The following is a 13,237-nucleotide window of genomic DNA, read 5'->3' on the forward strand; positions in this document are numbered from 1 at the left end:
ACACTTTATAGGAGCCTCCTTCACGGTCAAGTCAAGAAGCCAGTTACAGCTCAGCAGAGGTTGGGGCAGTTCCTGGATCTAGGCTTGAGCAGGTCACTCAAGACCTGGTCCCTGAAGTGTTGCCATTGACTTAAATAATACCAAGATGAAAACTTAAATCTCCCTGGGTCTCTGACACTGGATATAATGTGCCTTGTGTGATCACTGTGTTTAGAGAGAGACAGCTCTTGCAGCTGAGTACCTAAAGCCAGAAATGCTCCTGAAATCCACTAGAAAAATATGTTGGCCCTTCGGGCAAACAAGGCTAAAACAATGGAAATAATAAGATTAATGATAACAGGATGAAATTTAGCATTCTGGGTGAAGATCCTTTGAAATCCATTAGAGATAGACGAAAAGGAGTTTCAATGCACCAGCATTCACTATGATTCATTGTGTAATTCCATGAATTTCTGTTTCTCCTTAATTCACTAGCCTCTGGTTTCTGTATTTTATTTTTTTCCCATTTATAGCTAGCAGAGGCAGAAAAATAAACACACAACTAGGAGCTGTATTCACAGACAGGAAGTAACTTTAATTAAATATTGTGAAAGTTGAAAAGTTTTTACAGCTTGAATTTCTGCAAAAAAATTATAACAATCTCTACAGTAGTTAGTTTCTCTAACAATAGAACTGTACAGTGTGTGTGTCTATTCAAAAAGATTTAGATAAGAAGGTGAAAGGTTAGTAGTTTCAGAGATGACTTCATTTTAGCTGCATCCTAGTACAACTGTGAGGAAATAGGCATTACTTTATGCAATCCAGTCATTGTGAAGCTTCACCTTGTTAAAACTGAAATCTGAATGTTTCCACTTAAAGCCATATTCTGTAAACAGCTGCATCTTTTACTTTGTAAAAGACAAGGGTGGTGCAGGGGAGATTTTTGATAAATTCCCATTCATAAGATCACGATAAGTAGCTGCAACAAAACAAAATTATGCACATTGTCAAAGGATCTTTGGACACTGGCTTAGAGACTACAAACATTGTGGCTAAGAGTGGTGTCAAAATCACTAGGACTGAGTGGAGTTCTACAAGAGTAATCGACGGTGTCACTGGACAAAATATGGCTTTAAATTTGATTACATTGTCGTGCTGTTGCTTTACTATGTGAATTAGAATAATCACTTGGAATACAGAGAAGCAATAAACTGATGTCTCTCACATTTTCCAGTTTTCTCTTCTTTTATTTTCTCACCATGAAAAAAAAAAAAAAATCCTGTTTTCTTCCCTTCCCCCCAAAGATCACACTGTGACATTCTAGTGAAAACCATTGCAAAATTCATACAGGAAGCATGCACAGTTGCAGCATCGTTGTAAATGATTTCTTGCTTGACTAGAAAAAAGTTATATTGTTTTAAGGTAACAAAACAGTTCTTTTGTGCTTTTCAATTCCTTTTTTTTTTTCTTAGAATGTTAGTGATGATTGACAGTTCTGGTGCACAGTACAATGTACAAGTGAAATGAATATGATTTGCATTGTTAAGGCATCCAATCTGCTGGTTTATATTTATGTGAAAGACAGAGAAATATACAAGCAGACTTAAGAAAGAAAGTATTTTCATTGAGTTCTATGAAGTTTCTCCCCATATTTAATGCACAAAAATGCGTCACTCCAAAGAGGAGAAATCCCATGCATATTAATAGAGTAAAACAGCATTAGTTTTTGTTAAGCCTCAAAAGCAAAGGATACATTTTTTTTGTAAATCTACATAACTAAATGCTACAAGAATAATATGCTACCTTTTGCCATATATTGGAAAAAACTTCTTAACTTACAAATAATACAAAAATAGACAATGGCTTTTGGGTGGAAATTAAAAAAAAATGGAAGCATGGTTTTAAACAATACTAAAAAAATCAACCCTATAAATGAAATGTATTAAAATCACATTTAAACAGCTAATACAACGGTGAATGACCAAACAAATCAGCACTTTTCACATAGCAAACATACACAATAAAATAAACTTGTAGGGGACAAAAAGCAATGTACAAATTCCAAAGATAAATACATTATTTATATGGATATTTTACAAAATCCCCCAACAAACAAACAAACAAAAAAACAGAAACAAAAAGCTTTTTTTCTTTAATTAATTTGCAAGTATGTGCAAGCTAAAGGTAGTGAGCTCTTTTTGCAAAATATGCAGTAAAATTCTTTTTTTTTTTTTTTTGTGGTATTGAAAAACTGTCTTAAGACATTAAAATGTATAAATAGAACAACAACTTTGGCAAAAAATCACAAAAAATCTACAGTATTTATAACTACATACAAAACACAACAGCAAAGAAAAAATATCAGGTAATGCATCTTCAGAGCTTTGCTGCCTCTTTGACTAATAGTTTTTAAGAACACTTCCCAGATAATGATAGCAAAATTTTTGTAAAACAGAAGCTATGGTTTTGATTTGAAACCTTCCTAACAGCCCTCCCCCTCCCCCCCCCCAACCTCATGTTTCCATTCACTATCCAAAAGCAGTTACCTGTTGCTTTATATAGTATGATACAGACTGAGAGGGTCGACTGATACAGGAATGATCCCAGTGGGAGGCTGACGCAACCTGTGCTTTTAGGTGGGGAGGATGGGGAACGGCATCCGGGGCTGTTCTCATCCTGCCCCATAAAAATAGGCCGAGGGGAGAAGTGCTACACTGAAAAACCCCACAGGGATGGCCACAGTCTGTGTCCTCAGGCCAAATCCAAACGGCGTTCCCAGCGCGGCTCAGGCGATGCTACGCTTCGGGAAGGCCACTCGTTTGGAAGGAGTCTGATACATCAGCTAAAGAGAGAGCTGTGCTCGCCTAATTCTGCAGTTTTAGCATCATATCTAGAGGCACTGGATTTTCGGTTCAAGAGCAACGTGTTTGCTGTTTGCATCCTTACCTTCCCTTTCACCAACGTTTTGCTGAAAAAGGTTAGACCTTAGGGCCCCCTTCTAACCTGGTGTCCCATGATGAACTTTTCCTGTTGCATTATTTACACAATTATTCAGCCTGATATTAAAGACAGAGGTTCCTCATCCCACCCCTCATCCCACCCTCATCATCCAAAAATATCAGCTTTCTAGGGAGTGAAACCTATTTAATTAGAACATTAAAAATGCATCATATTAGCAAGTCACCACTGGATAAGCAACATATATGAGCCGACCCTTAATTAAATGGCCATAATTCTTCTACGAAAAACTAACTGGCACTTCTATTCTGTCCCATACAGACTTGTATGTAAATGACATCACTCCATTTTTCTTTACACAACTTTAAAAAAAAAAAATTCATAAATTAAAAATGTGGAGTTCCATCTCTAGTGTCCCTTGTGTAATTGTATGATTTATAAAAGACAAATGGTGTTGAGTTAAATCAAGCCTTAAAAAAACACAAAAAACCAGAAGGAAATAAAAGCAAGCCCCCACCCCGCAAAGAAAAAAAAAAAAGTGGACTTCTTTTTTTATCAACATACAATAAATATATCTCCCAGGTATTTGGGATGGACAACATGAATCAACACCTTGCAATTGTAGATTGTTAATTTCAGTATTTGCAAGGATGGTGATTTTTGTTTTGTTTAAAAATCTGCAGTTATTGTAAGATCCTTCTTTATTTCTTTTTTATTTTTAAAAAGGCCTGAGTAAAAAGTTCCACTCTGGGACTTGTATCAGATTCTCTCTGAAGCAGAATTCAACCTCTTCATTAATAAAATTCTTCAAGGCAATTCTTTCACATGGGGGGAACAATCATGCCAGATATAGCTGTCAGAAGGATAGGGGTGGGGGGGAAGAGAGAGAGAGAGAGAAAAAAGGGGGAAAAGGTTAATTTTCTGCATTATCAAGCAACTTTTAAAATCCTCAGAGCTTTAAACATTTACTAGAAATGTACTCAGCTGTACTTTGAGTTAAATTTATACATAAGTATCATTCATAAGAGACAACTAGGTACACAGTAATCATGGGAAGCCTCCTGACTGGAAAGTGGTTTAAATTGCAAGTGACTTGGCTGAAATTACTGGTTTTCTTGTAGAAATTACTGGTCTTCCCCAATATTAGTATCAGATCCCAACTTATTTTTCTGACCTTAGTTTCAAAATCTTGAAATGGACAGGAGGCCTAAATTTGACCCAGCCATTGCCATGCATTCTATTACTCATTTAAAAGCAAAGCAGATATTTGCACCACACATAAGAAAACAGCTGGAGTCCCACAGGCCACCACTGTTAGGGACCTGGAAAGGTGTCCCTTGCATTGTCACACTGACATGGGTCATTCTCCTATGCTAGTTCTCTTACAACTTCAGTGTTCATCCCTGGGACTTGTGTATGTATCTCCAGATGCTCAGAAAGGGACTTAAACTCTCAAATCTAATTTTCAATTTGAAATATATCCTTATGTGGTGGGTTAGCAGACCAGCATCTGATGATTTTATTACACTTGTAGCAGACACCACCAACTACATCGAGTGAGTCATATGTTAATGTTTATTTAGAATATTTTCTCTTTTGTTGGCTAAATTGAATCACCACTATTTCTTTATTATGCTTCCTAGCCTCACTGCTAGGAAGCATAATGGTATGAAACCACCACCTCTCTTAAAAGGGAGACATTTATTAAAAGTCAACAGGTATAGTCTTCCAAGTAGTTTGACTTCCAGCTTGATCTCTCTGTATCTACCGGGGACTCAATGCAGATCAAACATACCAAGAGTCCAAGTGACATACTGTGAGCAAGCAGGTCATTACAAGGGGTAGTCATGCAAGTTTATGATGAAAACTGTAACAACAATGTGTCCTTAAAATGCCAGTTGTACAGTTATTTGCCAAGAGGTAGAAAACAGATTTGCCTTCAGGTTGGTGGCACTTCATGGGCACATGATTTAAATGCTGGAACTGCCTGCCATTGCAGACATCTGGACATGTAATTTCTTAAGGAAGAACTCAACCCTGTGACTGATGCTGATTCATTGTGCTTTAATTACAGCTGCAATTATTTGATAAGAACAGAGCCAAAGTAAAAGACTCACAGATTTGGGGTTGGAGGGGGAGAGGAGGGAAATGTTTTCTCCACAAACACCACCATATGTGCAAGAATTACAAGTCTAATCAGCAAGGGGAGAACAGCTCGAGTAAACTGCACTGATTAAATGAAATAAAATGAGAGGAGAAGGCGAGAATGCAAAACACATCCAGCGTGTTTGCAACAGGCCATCCTCAGAGGTGACATGTTGCAATGGCATTTCAATTATTGGAATTCATCATTCAGCAATGATTTTACATGGAATTACTGAACTGATTGCTTCCACCCCACATAAGGGCTCTCCAAGGAGCTGAGAATGAGGATGAAAGGGATAGAGAGGTGAGTTAAGTTGCTTTAAATCCTACAGGAAGACACTGATGTGCAAAGCTTAGAGGACATTGGTGCAGAGAAAGGCATAGCTGACCACAGAGCTCCCTCTTTTTCCACTCAGGTAAGCAAGGAGTTGAGGACATGGGAACGGGTAGGGCCTTCCTATATGTGATGAGTGCAATAGAGTTAATCCTCTGTACATACTAATTCAGCATTTTTTTGTGCTTTTCAGCCCCTTATAAATTCTAAATGTATTGAAATTTTGCATTAGAAAAAGTATCTGTTCTTTAGAACATGTCAAGATATTATCCCAACAAAAAATTCTCAAGCTAAAAAATTCATCAGAACCAAATCAGCTGTGTACCCTAAGAGCCAAAAAAAGGTGAGATAACTGCAATTCCTTCCTTCACGGTTTAGGCATTTCCCTGTGGTTACTGATCAGACATGCACCTTTTGCCATTGGAAACAAATGCCACAGACACTCATTTTTTTCAAAGCATTATTATTTTTGAAGAGCTCTGAAATTCTGAATTAAATTACAAGGCAAATGGCAAATGATATCTTTTCTGCCTAAAAGCTTTGATATTTCCATTCTTTGCAAGTCTTCATTTACATCACTCCACTTTTGTTCCGTAAGTGCTACATCTAGTCATGCAAATTCTCTCAGTTGTAGCATGTTATTGATCCTGAAAACAGAGATATCAGTGGGAAACAATGTAGGTATGAGATCACACCACCTCCAAAAAGGGAGGGCAGAGAGAAGAGAAACTCCAACCAATGGCCTTTATTTCTTCTATCATACACTAATTTGTATTTGCTGCTAGCAAATTACAGAAATAATGCATTTTGGGTTTTACAAAATTGCATGGCAAAGAGAACAACAGATAAGCCTAGCTGCTGTTTTAGTGAGTTACTGCTGATATCTAAGCTACATAAGGAAAGCTTGATTGCTTTCTGATGTATCCAGAAGCCCAAGAGAGATAAGACAGCCTCCTTATACATGGTTGTTTATTTAAGCATTAAGGCACAACAGGCAGTGCATCTCTGAGTGATTATTACAAGCCTCAGGTGGTGTCAGAAGGCTTGGGACTAAAGGCTGTGTGTCTTTAACTCACCGAGAAGTTCAATGATGACCGAAAAATGAACCATCTCTTGGTGTCTCATTCCTATTATGAAAACTGAATTGCTAAATAAAAATTAGGGAAAACACTCAGATCCGTGTGGTTTCTGGGCATTACAGGTGTGGTGGATGTGACATAATGAGGAGGCAATCAGAAAGCCCCAGTTGTGTCCAGTGCTCTCAGCTCATTCCATAATTGCTTTTCATAACACAGTACATGGAATCTGAGAATTCTGTGTCTTGTGAAAAGAAAAACAGTGCCTGAAAAAGCTTTCTCCTGTTACTCATTTTTTCTCTCCATCCGCAACAGCAAGCTGGGACAAGGTAAAGAGAGGAAAAAACATTAACATGTTCAAAAGCTTATTTTTTTTTAATTCAGATGGAAAATATTTTTAGCTGTTGCTTTTAAAATTTGTAGCCTGTCAGCAGTGCCCAATCTTTTAAATGTCCAAAAACGAATCTCCTAAATGCTACAGCTCATCTGAAAATTTTGTTGTGTTTAATTCCTGACACAGTTTGTATTTACAACAGTCTTGATTGAAGGTATCCAAGTTCTGCATAAACCTTCCTGAGTATTTATGCAATTTCTGAGCGTGTGTTTGTGCACCTTCAAGGATTCCTCTTCCCAATTCACCAGAATAACATGCACTGAGGGACAATGTTTTCCTTCAGGCACAATAGATCCCAGCCTTTACGAATTAATTCCTTCTACTCTGCTTGCATATAGATTTTTTTTTGGCTGTTAATGGTGTTATCAGCATTATCCCTTCAAGCCCAGTGTTTCTCTTTCCAGAGGCCATACAGTGACATATGGAGTCTGTGGAACAATATTCCCTTGCCTTTGCACAGCTCCTTCTGAACCTGCCTTTGACAATCATAGATTTTATTTCCCGCTCATGCTCTTTGGGTAGTTTGCACAGGCACGTGGAAAGGAAACAGATCTCAGATCTGGTGGAAGCACAACACATACCACAAAATCTTTCCCACCTCTGGCACTGTTGGAGGCAGCTGGATGCACCTGCTTATGGAAACTCCTGGATCTAAGCGAGCATGAAAATGTCTCTCTCAGCACACTAATGCACAGTGAGGGAATTACACAAGAAGGTTTAGGCACCATGTTGTAAAACAGGTTGAGCCAAACAATGAGGTGGGTGGTGCTGGGCTTTGCAGCACCCTCAGTTTGACAAGCTTTTGTCCATCACTCCCTCACCTGCGTCAACGCTTCAAACAGATTTAGGTGCTAATGCTGGAATACTTGTAATGAGAGGGGAAGGGAGGCAGAAAAGGAGCAGCCCCTTGATGCCAGCAGTTCAGAAGGCTTTCCAAAAGGGCCTGCACCATTTATGGAATTAATTGGCACAGAAATAGATTAATCAGTGGAAACTAATGTTTGCCCTGGTACGAGTTAAACTGGAAAATGTTGCTGTTAGTTTGTAATGCATCTCCTATTTATGAAAGGAAAGGTTTGTGCCAAGCTCTGTAAAGGTCTATTTGCTCTCAGTAGGATTTCTGCACAAGTGTACTATGACAAAGGACAAAAAGGAAGGGAAGATTGAGTGACGTACTTCAGGAGAAGGCCAGCCCCTGGAGAGACCCTGCAGTGGAGTACTTGCTAGAGTCCACAAAAGACTGGTCTGATAAAGGACGACAACAGGGAATAAGAGAGGAAAGAAAGAAAAAGGACGGTATTAGTAAGCTGAAATATTACTTGTTTTTATCATAACAGTAGGTCTGTGCTTTAAAGGACACAGCCTCTCAATTCAGCAGTATTAGTTGAGTTAGAGGTAGGGTGGTTGCCAAACACCTGCACGGTACAAGGCGGGCTGGTGGTGGAGTCCAGTTACTCTTTACAGTAGGAGACTTTGAGACAGAGACCACCAGGGATCCCCCACTGTGTTCTATCCCCTTTGACAACTCAGTGTTGCTTAGAGCCTTGCAAGGCACTGGGAATTCACAGTTTGAGAGCAGCCACCTACTCTCCAGACCGGGCCTCACGTACCTTGCAGGCTGTTGCCGTTGGTGCTGGTGCAGGTGGGAGGAGGAGAAGTTTGCGGTCTCACAACGGGTGCAAAAGCACTCTTCTGTTTCACTGCTGAGACCATGTTGGCTGGTGAGAAGGAGAAAATCCCAGAGGAACTGCTACAGTTCGAGGGCAGACTAGTGGAGGAGGCCATTGTCGGACTTGATGGCACAACTAGAGAAAAAAAAAGGACCCCCCCAGGAGGCATTTCTTAGTGTTCAATAATAACAGGCTGCAGAAACAAGAGAATTCTGATTCTCAGATGCTGTCCTTTTTTTTTTTTTTTTTTTTTAGAGATTGAACTGAGCCTCCAAAATGCAAACCTGCTATATAGGAAATTCAGTTTTTAAAAACAGATATCCTTAAACCGTAATTTCACCATATAGTGGGATAAATATCTTTGGTTCATGTATTTGTCATTGAGGTTTTAAGTGAATTTGTTTTCATGAAATGAAACCCACTACTTTAATATTCAGAAACCACTGCCAGTTTCCCCTCTTATCCAACAACAACAACAACAAAACAAAAACAAAAAAACCCCACAACACCTGAAAACAAAAGGAAAGGACTAAATGTAAGATCCCATACTTTCATTCATCTTCCTGTTTAGAAACTGCTTAGATAGACAAGTGGGCTATGAATAATTACATATTATAGAGTAAAATTCTGATCATCTGGGCTTTGAATTATTATTTTATTTGCATTTACGTAGATAAAAATCACCCTATTTAAGTTCTTATTTGAGAATCTGATATCATATTTGTTAACACTGAGGAAATCAATTAATGGAAATTAAATGTTCAAAGTTTCACAGTCTGACAGATACAATCTTAGTCTGAAGTCACTCTGTGTCTGGAAGTACTTGCTAAGGGAGAGCAATCAAAGCACCTAAATTGAATTGCTACTATACAGCAATTAGTTTATTGATTTAATTAAGAATGCCACCTTTTAATTTTCAGGTCATGATTGAAGCATTTTCTGATTCAATGGATTAGGCATTAGCAGAATGACAGATTTACCAAGAAAACCTCCCAAAATATAAATAGAAAAGAGAACCAGGGCTAGAAAGTGAAATGCTATTCTAAAGAGGACTTCGTTCATAAATATGAAATAATACACTGCTGGAGTATTTTAAATGCATTACTGGCATCTGCTTCCAAAAGGAGGTGTCTCATCAATCATGTTATATTATGAATTCAGAGTGTGCAGTTTCTATGACAGTAAATCCAACTTAATAAGTAACGTACTTTGTAACATTACATGTTACATTATTATTAAAGCACAAAAATAATCACTGGTTAGCAAGTCACAGGTTATAAGTACTCATTATGTGGGTAAATAATTTCTTCTAAATTTGCAGCAGATAAGAAACCTTTAAGTTATTTTTTTTTTGTCAGGTTTCCTATCCCCTATTTATTTCTGAACTCTAGCAATGCAATTCAAAATAATTCATTACTGCTGTTACACCATTAACTTAAATTTGATGTGTAAACCTTGGTATGTTCATCAGTCTGTTTGTCGTGTTCATGCTATGGTCTCAGCCTATAAACCTATTTATATGACAAGACCTTCCATCCTGATTCTGCTGTCAGCTTTCTACAGATGTCAGTGGAATCCTTTGTGCCACATGAGTAATGTCAGAGGAACTGGGCAGGTCCCGTTCATTTAATGTTCTCATGTGACCAGGGACTACTGAGCTGAGTGAGCAGCTGCAGAAGAGGTTCATAGGCCTCTACCAATAGAAATGTATTTATATTTAAACAGGTTACTAAACCTTTAATATCAAAATGCAGAAACTTAGTCCTACACATAAATATTTCCGTAACTGGGACTGTGGACCATAAGCTCTTCACGCCATGGAATATATGATTTGTAAGACTTACATTTTTGTGGCATCCGCTGTACAGACACTAAAACACAAACTCTGAGAGCCATTGTCACATTGCACTGACTAATACTAAGCTCTCAGTGAAGTCAAAGTAATACTACTTAAAAATCAAATGGAGTATAAGCAATCAAGCTTAGGCCAAATAATATTTCATAATTTTTATAAAGGCTATAAAGATATTTGCTCAGAAGTCAATGGTGAGGACAGTGTTTCTTATTTACAGAGTACAAGGTAAGTTATGAAAGTATCAGACCAAATCATGAGAGATATTATTATTTTTAAGCTGTTATGAGACTCCCAATTAATAATTATGATGATGATGATGATGACGATAAACAGAGAAGAGTATTTTTGGCAATGGTAGTGTCTTCAAAGTGCCTCAAAGGTCAGTGCTTTGGAGAATAGAGAAAGCACCAAGATCTGTTTCAAATGCTCAAAATAGAAACTAAATATTGAATACCACAGGAAAGTCACCATTTCCTTCTAATGAAAATGCGCAAAATACAGAAAACCCATGTAATACTCACTGGCATAGGGAGAATTGGCAGCAGATCCATTCAGGAAGGTTGGAGAACCGCCTAAATTTGACATTCCAGCATTCCCATAGCCGTTCATGCTTGTTGTGACAGAGTTATAATTTGTCTGCTGAGGGGTGGTGCTTGGCACGTAGCCATGAGGTGACACGCTGCTCGAGTTGCGAGTAAAACCTTGTGTGGGGAGGGAATACATTTAGAAGTTGGTATCAGCCCCAGAACAGTTTCTTACACAAACAGCTACAAGCAAGTGACTGTGGTACCAAGGCAGCAGCTTAGTCCAGCCATGGTGTGCACAGGGAGGGCCAGGACTGACCCCCGCAACCACCAGGCAACCCCAAATTGTGAACCCTCCCTGCTCCAGGTCACTGCTGGGTGGAGGAGGAGGAGAAGGAGGAGGAGGGAGGCTGGAACCTTCAGAGCTCCTCAGGCAACCCATGCCCTCGAGCAAAGATCACCACTGGGTGTTACAGGAACACTCAGCTCTGAAAGAGCTGTTTGTAGGAAATGGAGTAAACATGACCTACATTTTCAAAGTGAGGAGCAAACAACAACTCAAGGTATGTTAAAAGCACGTGGTTGTTGTTAACCCTTTTCTGATGTCACTCTCAGTTAACACATCTCATGCTAGATGCTCACTGCACACTTCAGAAAATGTAGAGTGTATTTCTCCAAGTAGTGGGATATCCTTTGTCTTTTTGCCCTAGTCTGATTATTATGTGGTAGAAAATGAGTATCGAATTTAGCAGCAAGTTAAAATTTGAATCTCTACTTAATTCTGGAGATTACATTTGCACAAACTCATATCTAAATATCCATAAAGGAAGATTTGTTTCTGAAAGCAGAGAAATACAAAATGCATCTTCACTCCTGGAAGAAAAAAATGCCAATTTTTCTTCCTACCACACAGCACATCCACAAAATATTTTAATCTAGAAATAATTTCCATTTTTTTAGTGTAATGCAAAATAATTTTGTCAACTCCCCTAGAAAACAGCCTTATTCTAATATTTTCTCATTAAAGTGAATTTTTAAGTTGAATAATATAGAGAGCTGAGAAAAGGACTGTGGAAAATGCAAACGGCTTTTACAAAAATGCGTTTCACCTATTTTTTATTTTTAACTGTAGGAATTAAAACAATATTGATTTTGTACAAAGTGAAACCCACTTTATTTTAAAAATTAGAGAAGCTCTGAAAGTGTCTTTGTAAATATTTCTATTCTTTGCTCATTGTAAAATTTATAAAAGTCTCAAACTCTGAGAAAAACACAGTGCCAATATTATATCCCCAACTAAACCAGACAAATATTCAAGGGATAATTTTATATTACAAAGAAGTGCTATACAAGGCCCAAATTGAGAGATCATCCATGCTCAGGAAAATATATAAGCAAGTACTTAAGATTAAGTACATGCTCGAGTAATTTAAAATTAGTGGGATTTAAACACAAATACAAGTATTATACTGAGCAAAATGAAAAGCTTTGAGGAGATAGGCAGAAGTGCTTTTCCCAAGTTGGGGCAGCCCCATTCCGTGGCAGCCCTGTGTCATTCCAAGGGTGTGGACAGTCTGGGATGGGGCTGCCTGAACCACCCCCCTGCCTCTGCTCTGAACGTTCCCCTGACTTTTATCAGAAAAGGTTCATAGAGAGAGGAAGACGAGTCTTCTCCTGACCCTGGTTGGTGGCTTGTGAGGCTTCGGAAACATTGACAGCTAGTTGACCACTAAAGGAGTTCACTCCCATCATTCCTGCATGGACTGATGTGTTAGCAAGGGCGGGGAGCTGGTTGTGATTGCGGGGGACACTGTAGAGCGCTTCTGCGATGTCTGCGGCTCTTTTCAGGATGATTTCCTACAGGATAAGAAGGGGGGGGAAAGAATAAAAGAGTTACCAATGCGACTGACAAACCTTTTCTTACAGACTCAAATGAAACAGTTCCCTGTCCAAAGGCAAAAACTAGATGCTTTTCTTTCTACAGCAGCGAGCTGACTGAGAGCTAATGCTTATAAGATCTGCTGCCTTGTGACAAATCCTGACATCTGTGGTAAGGGAGTTGGAAGTCTCAGTCCCAACGGCCACACTTCTGTATAAAAAGACCAACTGGCAGAATGGGGCTGCAGCCGAGCCTTTCTCCACCTTAAAGCTGTTGTTAGGGTAAGATTGAAAAATCACTGGTGGCAAGACATAATGCATATCATCACCCATATTTTATAGTATCTGGTAAAAGTGGGCAAAAGCCTCCAGGGTTAATAACACATTGCTTTCACGAGCACTAAATTCACACCCTTTATAAAAG

General features: G+C 38.6%; 1 protein-coding gene across 4 annotated transcripts in view; it reads right to left on the reverse strand.

Annotated features, from left to right (window-relative positions):
* Nucleotides 1-553: 553 nt before the first annotated feature.
* Nucleotides 554-13,237, reverse strand: part of EBF1 (EBF transcription factor 1) — a 261,308-nt gene continuing 248,624 nt past the window's right edge. For 2 of the 4 annotated variants that reach the window (XM_025895207.1, XM_018073648.1), the window contains exons 9-13: nt 12,615-12,792; nt 10,933-11,112; nt 8,497-8,691; nt 8,063-8,131; nt 3,766-3,790 (exon numbers count right to left, since the gene is read on the reverse strand). In XM_025895207.1, coding sequence (XP_025750992.1) covers nt 8,064-8,131; nt 8,497-8,691; nt 10,933-11,112; nt 12,615-12,792 — 621 coding nt within the window. In that variant the 3' untranslated portion in view covers nt 3,766-3,790; nt 8,063. Of the gene's footprint in view, nt 3,791-8,062; nt 8,132-8,496; nt 8,692-10,932; nt 11,113-12,614; nt 12,793-13,237 lie in introns of all 4 variants that reach the window. The other 2 variants (XM_025895208.1, XM_018073650.1) reach the window with 1 other exon arrangement.

This window comes from Manacus vitellinus, unplaced genomic scaffold (assembly GCF_001715985.3).
Source record: "Manacus vitellinus isolate BGI_N305 unplaced genomic scaffold, ASM171598v3 scaffold_25_pilon, whole genome shotgun sequence".
Taxonomy (NCBI): Eukaryota; Metazoa; Chordata; class Aves; order Passeriformes; family Pipridae; genus Manacus; species Manacus vitellinus.